The sequence below is a fragment of the Diabrotica virgifera genome, chromosome 2, assembly GCF_917563875.1.
Source record: "Diabrotica virgifera virgifera chromosome 2, PGI_DIABVI_V3a".
NCBI classification, from domain to species: Eukaryota; Metazoa; Arthropoda; class Insecta; order Coleoptera; family Chrysomelidae; genus Diabrotica; species Diabrotica virgifera.
This window is the reverse complement of record NC_065444.1, coordinates 100,812,800-100,826,494: the sequence shown is the minus strand read 5'-3', so window position 1 is coordinate 100,826,494 and position 13,695 is coordinate 100,812,800. Positions and strand designations below refer to the sequence as shown.

At 33.0% G+C, this 13,695-nt stretch overlaps 1 protein-coding gene across 2 annotated transcripts in view; it reads left to right on the top strand.

Annotated features, from left to right (window-relative positions):
- LOC114343917 (uncharacterized) overlaps nt 1-13,695 on the top strand; it is a 50,264-nt gene that overhangs the window by 25,751 nt on the left and 10,818 nt on the right. For both annotated transcript variants that reach the window (XM_050643891.1, XM_028294766.2), the window contains exon 3: nt 8,223-8,454. In XM_050643891.1, the coding sequence (XP_050499848.1) occupies nt 8,223-8,454 (232 nt within the window). The remainder of the gene's footprint in view (nt 1-8,222; nt 8,455-13,695) is intronic.

Below are 13,695 nucleotides of genomic sequence, written 5' to 3'. Positions count from 1 at the left end.
CAACCCAGAACTCACAACGAGAAGGTGGTTGCACTTCTAGTCCACTGACACCCTTCCCTCCAACCAACCAATGAGAGTGTGTTTTTTACATTATTTACAAAAAATGTACATTTCTTTTCGATCTGTTTGTATCCAGCTTTTAAACGCCAACTTTGTATTGTGATTTGGTGGTAAAATCTGGCAGCTTAGTATCTTGATCTAAGTGTTGCCCTCCTTCTCTTGATTGAGACCCACGACCCACATACATTAGACGATGCAACCAACGTGACCAACTTTCCGCACCGATCGACAGCTTTCGGGTGGCATGGATGTTTTGTACATTCCAGTCTGGCATGATCTAATGCAGGAACTTATATCTTCAATTTAAACTCTGCAAAGAACTGGTGGATAAGATAGTTTTGCAACATTCCAGTCTATTATTTCAGTGTAGTTTCAAAATTTAAAGTAGGAGGAATGAAATTTCTAATACTTAGCCCTTGGCTTTAGTCTGTCTGACTTTTAACGCTCTCCTTAGTCCTAGCTCTCCCTAATGTGTTTCCTTTTTCCCTACTACTTGAAATTTTGAAGTACAGGAGTAAACTAAAACAATAGACTGGAATGTTGCAAAACCATCTTCTCCACCACTTCTTCGAAGAGTTTCAAATGAAGATATAAGCTATTGCATTACATCGGGTGACATGCCAGACTGGAATAAAAATATCTCTGCCACACGCAAGCTGACGAGCGGTGCGTAAAGTTGGTCACGGAAGCATTATCTAATGTATAATGTATGTGGGCCCCAATCAAGAGATGGATTCATCAGAGCAACACGTAAATCAAGGTCCATGCTGCCAGATTTTACCACCAAATCACAATACAAAGTTGGCGTTTAAAAGTTGGACACAAACAGATGAAAAAGAAATGTACATATGTAAATAATGCAAGAAACACACACTAATTCACTATCATTGGTTGGTTGGAGAGAAGGGTGTGGGTGGAGCTAGAAGTGCAACCATCTCCCACCTCCTCATGGTGAGTTCTGGGTTGTTTAAGTATTGCCATACAATATCTAAACAAGCGAAGAGCTTCACAATGTAACAGAAAAATGAGATAACTAAATGTTTTTTTATTAATCAAAATCATCAAAAATTTCATTTTTTTGTAGATATTGATTGACCTTGCGGGATCGGAAAATATTCGTTAAATGCTAAAAACTGTTTTTTTTATTACTCAACCATGCAAACTGCAAATAAATTTTACTATAGCGATACATACGAGTAAAACGTACATGGAGGTTATATAAAAAATTTTGAAAAAAAGGTAAAATTTCATTTTTTTCACAATCTTTAGGCCCGTTGCGGGATCGGAAGATAAAGTCAGATTTGCATGACTCTTTTTTTGTTTTTCTTGTAAATTACCAATAGCAACTTTTCCACACTATAGCGACTCGGAATTATCAACTTGACTTTTTTCGCACCACCCTAATATATATCCAGCAGAGGATAGATCCGGGTTGAACGATGATGCCCTGGTCTAAATAATATTTTTCGATGATTGATTTCTTAGTACTCACTTTAAATTTGCAGCAATTGTGCTGCAAATTTAAACTGACAATAAAATAACGATCTGGTATGCTCAATAATATCCGATAAATGATTTATTAGCAGTCAGTTTAAATTTGCAGCACTTCTAATAGTATTTACCATCTGCTTAATATCTTTCAATTAAGAACATCATCTTTATATCAATAAATTTATTTATACTTCTATCCTAGTTTTATATACAATTTTTGACGTTTGACTGTAATAAACTTATTCTTGACCACACCTGTGTATTAAATTTTCAATCAAGTTTCAGAATAATATGTTCATTTTTCTCTGTAATCCGTACAATATAAACTTAATAGCAAAAGTTTTGCACCATCAAAAATTATGCTTATTTTGTATTTTCTCGTGAATGGATTATCAGAATCCGCTAATTTTTTTATTTTAGATTTGTTCTTTGATATTTATACTGTTGGGTAAAAGTTTGCTAAAATATCTCTTTTGAGCTTATACCGAATGGAAGAAACGGAATTATATTTTTTAGTTTAATTTGAGATACCCTGTAGGAGGGAAAAGGTACAAGGGTGGATCTAGATACATTGAAAACATGATGTAGTTTCATATTTTGTGAATAATCGTATTTTGTTTTTTATTTTCGCTGATATGTTTAAAAACAAAGAAAATATATTGTTTTATTATCTAACAACCAAAAATGGGGGTTCCCTTTACGTTGAACACCCATACTAGAAGCAAAGAAGAAGACCAAGTAAAAACTGAACAGAATGAAGAAGAAATGAATTTCAACATACATTTGTTGCAAGAGGAATCCATAAGGGACCTATACCAGAGGAGACTAGAGGAGAAGTTACGGGAATTCGATTTCGGAAACGTCAAAGAAACGTACGAGTACGTTAAACACAGTACAAAAAAGACGGCATTAGAATCTTTGGGAGAACTTGAGAAAATAAATACCCAACACAAAGTAAAAATAAACAACGAGACCAAAAAATGTATCGAAGAAAAGAAAATTCTATATATTAAAAGTATGAATACCCAATCCTCAGAAGACATACAGAAGTACAAAGAGGAAAACAGAAGTAAAACGAAGAAGGCAAAAGAAAAGAATGAAGAATGGGAAGGAACATGTGCACAAATTGAACAATACATAGGAGGAACAAGGATATCGGAATCCTGGAAAATACTTAAATCTTTAAGGAAAAATAACAACGAAAAGGTCCAAATACAATACGTATCAGAAAAAGAGTGGGAAGACTACTATAAAGAACTACTCACAGAAAACCGACCAGATTTCATAGAGACAGACACAGAAGAAGAACAGATTGAGATAACATTAATCAAAGTAAAGAATGCCATAAGAACTTTAAAGAACAAAAAATCAGGGGGACCAGGAGAAATCATTAATAAACTAATTAAGTACGGAACAGACAAACTACACAGAATTATACACGAAATGTTGAGTAACGCTATAAACCGGAACGAAATACCAGATGAATGTTCCAAAGAACATAATATAACCTCGATACATAAGAAGGGAGGTAAGAAGAAATTTGAGAACTACAGAGGCATCAGTGTGATAACATGTATGTGTAGGTTATATGGAAAAATACTGAAAGAAAAACTGAAAAAATCTGTCTCAAATAAAATCGGAGAAGATCAGGCGGGGTTCACGGCAGGAAAATCTTTCATAGACCACATAAATATACAGCGTGTCTAATTAAGTTGGAAACACATAGGAGAAACTTTTTTATTATTAATTAACGTTAAAGTTATTCTTGATAAAAAGTTCTGCATGCTCGAAAACCTATGATTCAATCATCATATATCACATTTTATCAATATTATACGAGGTATGTCAAAAAATATGAATATCGTTCAAGGGTAAAGTACCTTTATTTATCTGAATATCGAAAATTATTATTATGAAAAGTTGTTTGTAATTAAAAACTAAGATCAAATATGCAATTACGTGCTTCTAATTGACAAATCAATATTTTAAAAATTTTCTCAAATTTATGAATATACTCGACATCGTTTTTATTCATTACAAACATGATAACTCTTTTATTATTCATGTTACGAAAAAAGTTATTCTTTATAAAGTCTAAAGGTCTAAAAGTATTTATAAGGTCTAAAATCTAAGATACAATCATAATATGTCAACTTTTATTAATTTTGTACGAGGTGTGTCAAAAAATATGAATTTCGCTCATGATTATAGTACCTTTATATTTCACAATATTTCAATTAGAAGAATGTAATTGCATATTGAAACAGTTTTTAATTCTAAACAACTTTGTTTTTTAACAATTTTCAATATTGTGAAAAATAAAGGTACTTTACCCCTGAACTAAATTAATATTTTTTGACATACCTCGTATAACATTAATAAAATGTGATACCTGATGGTTGCATCTTGGGTCTTAGGATATACAGAGCTTTTTCTAAAGAATACCTTTTTTTCCTTAAAATAATTATAAAAGGTTTATCATATGTGTAATAAATAAAAACGAAGTTAAGTGTCCATAAATTTGAGAAAAATTTGGAAAATATTTTTTTTTTTTTCAATTAGAAGCATGTAATTGTACATTTCGTCTCAGTTTTTAATTCCAAACAACTTTTTATAATAAGAATTTTCTATATTGAGAGAAATAAAGGTACTTTACTCTTGAACTAATATCTGATGAGATGATTGAATCATAGGTTCTAGATTATGCAGAACTTTTTATAAAAAGTACCTTTTTGTAAAATTAGTAATAAAAAAGTTTCCCATATTATGTTTCCAACTTAAGCAGACACGCTGTATACACTCCAACAATTAATTGAGAAAAAAATGGCAAAAAATAGACCAGTACACATGGCATTCAATGATTTAAAAAAAGGCATATGCCATGGTTCCCAGAAAACAACTATGGAACACGATGAAGGAAATCGGAATAACTCAGAGGTTAATAGAAGCCTTAAAAAACCTTTACAACAACAACAGGGTAAGAGTTAAAATCGGCAATAAATACTCCAAGGAATTTGGAAGACCACAAAAGGCTTATTGCAGGGATGCTCTAGGAATCTAGAAAGGGAAATGTGAAGGGATGGGAATTCCAATCCGGGACAACTTCTTGTACACAATAAGTTTAGCAGATGACCAAGTGGTAACGGCTCAAGATGAAGAAGATCTGTCCTCAATGCTCCGAAAATTAGAATACGAATACACAAAAATGGACTGAAAATAAACCTAGAAAAGACCGAATATTTAATAACAGAACAAGAACCAGTGAGAAACTTGAAAATGGACGATGATAGGGAAATTAACGGCACTGAAAAATTCAAATACTTAGGATTCATACTCTCAAAAAATGGAACCACCGAGTAAGAGATAACCAGCAGACTAGCACAGGCAAGAACATGTATTAAACAAATAAACGGGATATTGTGGGATAAACAGATTACCAGAAATACAAAGAAAAGAATATATAACAACTTGGTGCGTAGTATAATGACCTATGGAGCAGAGAATTGGGTAATAAATAAACGAAACAGGTCCAAAATTACAGCAACTGAAATATAGTTCATGAGAAGAAGCTGCAGAGTAACACTAATAGATCGCATTAGAAATGAAGAGATAAAACGAAAAATGTCACTAGAACAAGACCATACTCAGCGACATCGAAGAAAAACGTTTAATTTTTTATGGACATGTGAGAAGAGCAGATCATACAAGATGGATATCCAAGATTTCGGATTGGAGCCTAATAGGAAAGATAAGAAGATGTAGACCCCGAAGATCATGGAGGGATGAAGTGGACGAGGCCATGGAAAGACGAGGCCTTAGAGACGGAGAATGGCAGATCAGAAACGACTGGAGACATTGGTTGAATGAAGGAAGGCGGCGACAGCTGTAAAAATTATTACATAGATAGAATAATATCCAGTTAAAACAATACTAAATTAACAATAAAAAATAACAACAGTTCACAAAACTTTAATACAAACAGAAACATAACACAAACTCATACAGCGTGTTCCCCCTCTACTTCTAATAACAGTTCTGATCGACGCTTAAAAATTATTCATCGACACAGTACGATATAAGGGAGACGATTGTTTAATGGAGGCTCTGTGATATTTTGTTGTGGAAATAGGCAATATAGGCAAAAACCTGCCTAGGAGTGTTCCCCAGAAGAGGAGTGCGCCAGGGGTGTGTTCTCTCCAGCCTTTATTTTGAAGAAATGTTCCAGAGGTTACTGGAAAACATCCAAGAAGGCATTAAAGTTAACGGAAGGATGACCAACAGCATAACATAATATATGCTGATCATCTTTGGAAGGGGACAATTTGGAAGGAACTTCTAGAAGCAGAAGGAGGCGAATCATTTGGTCTTAAAATAATAATTATTTCTCCAATAAAACGAAAGTAATAGTCGTAAGCAAACGTCCAAATCTACAAGCTAAAGGCGGGTATACATATGCGTTCTGCTTGGTGTGCAAGCCGCTCGCGCGCAGCGTATTTGTTAGATTAGTACGTGTTTTCAAGTGGCACACAAACGGCTTGCACACGGCGCACCACGATCTAACTTCTGTCGGCTTTTCAACAAATGCTTTGATGGTTCGCAATACGTATTTGGACGGGTTTGCGAGTGGTTTGTTGGTTTTGGGGCGCCTGAGTTGAATATTTTTTAGTAATGGAGTGGTCGGAAGGAAATATCAAACTTATTGATGTTTACCGTCGAAAATGAAAATGAGATGATGACATTGAATATATTTAAACATGTTGACTTGCAACCCCCAACTTGCAACCAACTTGCAACCATCTTGTAACCAACTTGCAACCAACTTGCAACCAACTTGCAACTCAACTTGCAACCAATCGGAATGAAACCAAACACTTCTCGATGAGAATAGGAGAAGCTACTCCCGACGTCGGCCGATATCGGATCTGATCTGATCGGAGAAAAAGGGATCCAATGTAGGCACCCACATTTAATACTAATTATCTACAATTACTAAATGTTCGTAAGTTTCCTCTGGATCGCGGAAGGTTCGTCAAAATGAAAAATTTTAACGAACATTAACCGCGCCACGAACGCGCGGCGCTCACACGGCGCGGAGTTCGCGGCGCGGATATGTATCTCCGCCTTACATAACATCGCCATATAAGACATTGCTAAATTTAAATACTTTGGCTTATGGATTAATAAAGATGTAGACCAGAGGTTGAAATACGAGCTCGAGTTAAATACTCAAGATCTGAAACATCTTTTGACTAATACGACTCTTTCAACAACATACTAATATGTTACAATATCTGGGACTAATCGCCATAATATCTGGGACACGTAATGAGAAGGCAACGATATGAAATGATAATAAATAAAGGCTGATAATAAAGGGAAAAATAAGAGGCGGAAGGAGTATAGGAATAAAGAGAGTGTCATGGTTGAAGAATTTAAGGGACTGGTTTAAATGCAGTTCTATAGAACTCTTCAGAGCAGTGGTATATAGATTAAATATAGTAATGGTGATATCCAACCTCCGATTTGGAGACGGCACTTAAAGAAGAACTCTTAAAGAACTTAAAGAAGAAAGAAGAAGAACTTTCAATCGTTACTAAGTATTAATTCGTTAAAAACATACATATATTATATTCTTTTATATGGGACAGAGGCATGGACAATGTCCATGCTAACCTTAGTGCTATGAAAAGGTTGGATGCCTTCAAGATGTGGGTGTTTAAAAGACTACTGACAATACCATGGACAGGGACAGACCATGTCACGAGGCAGTATTGCGTTAAATGGACTATGACAGAGACTTTCTTAACGCAAGAAGCGCAAAACCAGTTATTTAGGACATATGTACAAGGGAAGACATTATAACCCATTGAAGTTGGTAATGGAGAGGAACCTATTTCCAGTGGGAATCGTACATAATATGCTAATAAGAGACTGATTTCTTTTAAATTATTAGACAAAAGAACCAAAATGACTATCTACGGAACATTAATTAGGCCCGTAGTAACGTATGGTTGTGGGACCTGGATAATGACAAAATAGATAAGTACAAATTAGAGCATTTGAGAAAAAGATACTGAGAAAAGTAAAAGACAAGGTGCAAGAGCAAGAAGACACCTGGAGATTCAGGAGAAATGACGAAATTAATTAATTAAATGAAGGGTACGATATTGTAAGATTTAAAAGTCAAAGACTGCAATTATTGGGACGTATCAAGAGACAAGAAGATACAAAAACAACAAAAATAATATTACAATGGAAGTCAATCACAGGAAAATAGAAAGGTAAAAAAACCAGATGGTTGGATGACGTGGAAGATGACCTGAAAACTATGAATGTAAGATAATGGAGGAGAAAAGCTCAAAAGACTTCTGAATTGAAAGACATAGCCAGAGAGGCAAAGAACCATCCATGGTAATGGTGCCAAAAGAAAAATAATAATGGAGAGGTAAATTGAAGGAAGCAAATATTCAAGTAGAAGAAAATCCTTATTGAGAGGAGCACAGGATAGAGAAAAATGTGAAATTGTGTCATATTATGTTTTAGTTTTCTCCAACATTTTAAACTAATTTTTAACTTTACAAAAAAATATTCCCCTCCTCTTTTTATCAAAGTACTTATTCTTCTTTTCGTTTATTGTTAAATATATTTACAAATGTAAAAAATTGTTACAGGAAGAACAGCCCGACACATACTACTATTTAGGCAGCATCAAAATGTGTGACTTGAGTATGTCCACGTCTCCCAAAATAAATAGAATTTTGCTGAATGATTTTAATAAAAATAAACACAGAGAATCCCACTTAAATATAGAGTATAACCTTAAAACTAAGGACGAAGAGGTTGCTCATAAATGGAGATATGCCATTCAAAAATGTTTATGGAAAGAACTGCTAACGGCTAGAGGTAAGAAATATACAACTTGTTAAAAGAATAGAGATACTTTTTTGTGACAACCTACAATTTTCCAATATATAACGAGTAACATTTTATAGAAAATACTTCAAAAAGTAAAATATTCATTTGTTTAGGGTAATTTTATTCTGAACTTCTAGAATAAAAAAATACGAAAAATCAAATAACTTAACATTTAATGTAGGTACTACATCTACCTACATTCTTATTGAAAATATACCCTAATTAAGGTATATTACATTCATATGGTGTATTAAGGTATATTACATAAGTATTTGGTATATTACATTCTCGGTAATAATATATTATGTAACATTCAGTGAACTTATTGACCGCTTCTAAATACTCTTTTTTGCCATTTCATCTGCTGCGAGGTTATCCGATACTTCTTCTATCGATTGGTGATTTTTTTCTTGTAATTTTGACTACACGATTCTCCCCTATTCTGTTAATATGGTGATTCCAATCTTTTTCGACGTCTCAACGTATTTTCTGTAATTATTGTCAGTACTCTCATCTCTGCCATTTCCAGTAGTATTTGTACTGTGGCTGTGTCGGTCTTGTTTCTGATACATATATCATTATTGGTCTAGCTTTATAAATTCTTGACTTCAGTGTTAATATGTCGGTTCGCCATATAGTGTTATTAAAGCATCCTACCAGTCCATTTGTTTTTTTGTACTTGAGCTCTCATTTCTTTGTCCAGGTCTTCAGAGCTGGATAGTGTAATTCCAAGGTATTTTATTTCCATTACATCCTTCAATACTGATGCCATCAATTTCTATTCTACATTTGATTGGTTCGTTGCTGATTACTATTGTTTTGTTTTCTGAGATGAGATTATCATATTAAATTATTTTGCTCTTATGTTAAATCGGTGGACTAGTCTTTGCAGACTAACTTCATCTTGGGCTATCGATATTGTGTCGTTTGCGTGACAGATTATTTTAACGTCTTTGTTTTCCTCTGTATTTTCTTTGTTGATAATTTTGATGATTTCATTCATGATTAATAAAGAACATAGAGCTCAATAAGTAACCCTTTTTTATTCCGCTGCGTATGTCTATATAGGTTCTGTAAATTGTCCATCTATTCTGACTTCCATTTCGTTATTTTAGTAGATATTTTCAATAGCCCAGTAAATGACCGTTTTGGGGTGTAATTTTCAGAGGTAAGAAGGATTTGCTTCCACTTTACCCTCCATTTCAAAGTTGAAAATGTGCCGTTGGTTGCTTTTATTTGGGGGGTGAAATTCACCCCTTCTCGGGGGTGAAAAAATATATGTTTAAAATAAGTCTGGAAACGGATAAACCGGCTAATTCTAAGCAACTTTTGTTCTATAAGGTTTTTTAACTATGTTAATACTTTTCGAGTTATTTGCGAGTGAAAATGTATATTTTTCATAAAAAAAACACTTTTTCAGGCGGTGTTTCGCAAATAACTCAAAAAAAAATTATTGAAAAAATATTCTTAGTAAAAATTTAAAAAATAAGAAATGTAAAAGAACAAAATGGTGTATTCACTAAGTCTATAGACCTAGTAAAAGCAAAGTTGTAGCTCATGAAAAATACCTTATTCGTCAAATTCCGAATCGAATATTTCAACGTGAAGTAACCAAAAAATGAAGTATTTTCGGAGAAAACTCATGAAAACTTTTTTAAAGTGTTTAAAAAGAGATTTATTTTTATTTTTTATAAAAGTTTGTAGTCAAAATTAATTGAGATATGGCTGTTCAAAGTTTGCATACACTGGTGATTAGTGACTCGTTCAAGCCCTTTCAATTCAAACTCGTTTAAAAAATAAGGGATTGTAAACTATTTTTTTAAATAATATTATTTCCCTTAGAAAACCCTACAAAAAGGCTTTTTGAGCACTTTATAGCTTAAAAAGTAACCGAGTTATGAGTAAAAATCCAACCACATACAGGATAGGGTATTAGTGCGAGGAAGTTCAATTACTCGTTTGTCGTAAGAGATACGAAAAAAATTATTTAGGTAAAGTTGGGGCATATATAGGACCATAATTTAAAAATATTTTCAAATGTACAAGGCCACTCGTATTGAGAGTGTGACACAAACGTATGTTTTTTAAATGGAATACTCTGTATATTTTTACATTTTTGGATTCTCCTTAATGTCGTTTTTCTTAAAATATAGAATTTTGTAATATTATATGAGGTAGCCTGAAAGATAATTACGTTTTTTGCTAGTTTTGTATCAACATTCACACCCTGTAGAATTGAAGTGAGTTGACATCAAAATTTCTATTAATGTTCAAACAATTTTTGATATACCTACCTAGTTTACTATTGTTAAACAATATTAATATATCAAAATGTTTAATTTTAATATGCAGGGTTGGTCGGAACTCGGAATGAGTATTTTCTGAGTTTTCTTAAATGGAACACCCAAGAGTTATTCTAGCTCAAGATATCGATGTGCTAGTCATTTTGACCGGAAAAGCAAAGGCTGATGAGCAAATCTATTTTTTGAAGCTTGGTAGGCAAAATGTAGCTTCAGCAGTATACTCTTCAAAATCTTTAGAAATTGATTATCCGAATAGCTCGAAATTAATCGTATTTGCACATTGTTTCACTGATTATGATTCAACTTCGGCGTTTTTCAACAAAGGAAAAAAAGTTTGTTGATAGATTAGAAAAACGTATATTTTTTAGTAATATGGCAACAACTGAGGAAATTTTACAAGATAGTCAATACTGTACTATAATTTTGTATGGACTTGCAGAGGATATCCAGCTCAAGTAATTAAAAAAAAGACTTATGAGCTTAGATTCAGAAGATGAGATATGAGTCTTTCATAAAGGCCACAACAAGAAAGAATGCAGTAAAGTTATCTTCCCGGGTCTAGGACGTTTCATCGCCGCCAGTTCATCGCTGCCGTTTCGATGTCGCCAGTTCATCGCCGGCCGATTCATCGCCGGCCCATTCATCGCCGATTCATCGCCAGTCAGTTAATCGCTATCTGATATAATATTTCCGAATTTTCGACAGTTACATTTATTATTTATTTTTAGTATTAATTAGGAATTCTAGGAAGTGACCATTCCCGTTGCCATACTTAATCTTTTAATAGACTTTTAAACTTTTATAATATAAAATATATTATAATGATAATCTTTTAAATTTCACGGTCAACATTTCCAACCAAGAGAAACTGTTTCTTAAATTCGAAAAGAACCCAAAATTTCTGTACAAAAATTTAGGGGAAGTAGAACAGTAAATATAATAATATTTTTTATCTTTTTAATTGTCAAAAGTATACTTACAAGCCCAGTTAAGGATGGGGAATAAAACGATCGATCTACTTGATTGGAGTTGGACTAATATTGAAGAAATATTAAACCCAATTAAAACGCCAGATCAACCAGCACCATAGAAGCTTTTAAAAAAGATATTTTGTAGCTAGCATGCGATTCAGCATGCGGTTGTCGAAGAGTAGCGATTTTCTGCAATAGGGAACTTGCACATAAAAATATTTTTGCATAAAATTGTTAATTTATGTTTAGAAATGATAAATTCAAAATATTACGTCTTAACAATTAATAGTGTACGCACAACAACTGATTATAATTCCGCGCCCGAAATTACCGTTTCAAACAACTTTATAAAAGCGCGCGCTTGGGTCTGACGTCACCAACCATGATATTTACCACTGTTCTCGTTTGGCTACTGCCTAGTGCCAGACGTGCACTCTGCAGATAATATCTTGTAAAGATTTTCATGCATTCATAATATTATTTTTAGTTTAGGGAAATACATTTTTATTTTACAACATACGAGGTATCTCAAATGCCAAATTATATTATAAAGTTTGAACAAAATTAAATATCTACATTATATACCATATTTCTTAAAAAATGTAAGTACATAGATACTACTAAAAAATTACTTATAAAAAAAAAGAAAGAATGTTTTATTATAATATATAAATATATATTTAGTTTAAAATATGAATTTCATCCTCACATAAAGAAATAAAAAATATTTTATGGATGAAACTTTATTTTATCAAATTTTTATTCCATTTATTTTTAATAATTATTATCAGATCCAAATAGGTGCGGGAAAATATTTACACTCCAAAAGTCTTGTGCTATACTAATCAAACTGTCGATAAGATCTGCGTCCTATTCTATCCAAATATAAGTAAATTTTGAATTATTTTTAAAGTGTGTATCTAGTCCTGTCGCCAGGGGGGTACAACGGCCTCCTTAATTCAGATGGACTTACCCAAGTTTTTTTATGTATTTTGACCCGTAGAATACGAATTTTTTGGGTAACAGTTGATCCGGATGTCGATAAGATTGTTATAAACAAAGAACTTGAGGAATTACATAGCAGCGATTTTTCGCAAAACAAAATATTTTTCTGTATTTTTTGGGTGATTCTCAGCAAAAAATGGTCTTACAAGTTTTTTCGTAGGACGCGTAGTTTTCGAGATAAACCCGGTTAAACTTTCAAAAAATCGAAAAAGTGCAATTTTTGAACCGGAATAACTTTTGATTAAAAAATAAAATAGCAATTCTGATTACTGCATTTGAAAGTTCAAGTCAAATTCTAGCGGTTTTGATTGTTTGCATTGCTAAAAAATAAGTTTTAATTTGTTAAATAAAGGTATAAACACATAGCGTTTCCCGGGCCCAATGCATGCGTTTTAATAGACGTAATGTACGTAGACATTGTGTATGCGCGCCTACTCGTTCGATTTCAAATTAGAAATGCATTGAAAATATCATTCAATTACTATGTGTTGATAGCTTTGTTTAACAATAAAAAAATTAATTTCTAGCAATGAAAATAATCAAAACCGATAAAATTTTACTTGAACTTTCAAATGCGGTAAGCAGAATTGCTATTTTATTTTTCAATCAAAAGTTATTCGGGTTCAAAAATTGCAATTTTTCGATTTTTTGAAAGTTCAACCCCGTTTATGCCGAAAACTATGCATCCTACCAAAAAACTTGTAAAATAATTTTTTGCTTAGAATGACCCAAAGAATACAAAAAAATGTTTTGTTTTGCGAAAAATCGCTGTTATGTGATTCCTCAAGTTCTTTGTTTATAACAATCTTATCGACATCCGGATCGACTGTTACCCAAAAAATTCGTGTTCTACGGGTCAAAATACATAAAGAAAACTTGGGTAAGTCCATCTGAATTAAGGAGGCCGTTGTACCCCCCCTGGCGACAGGACTAATCTGGTACGCAAAATC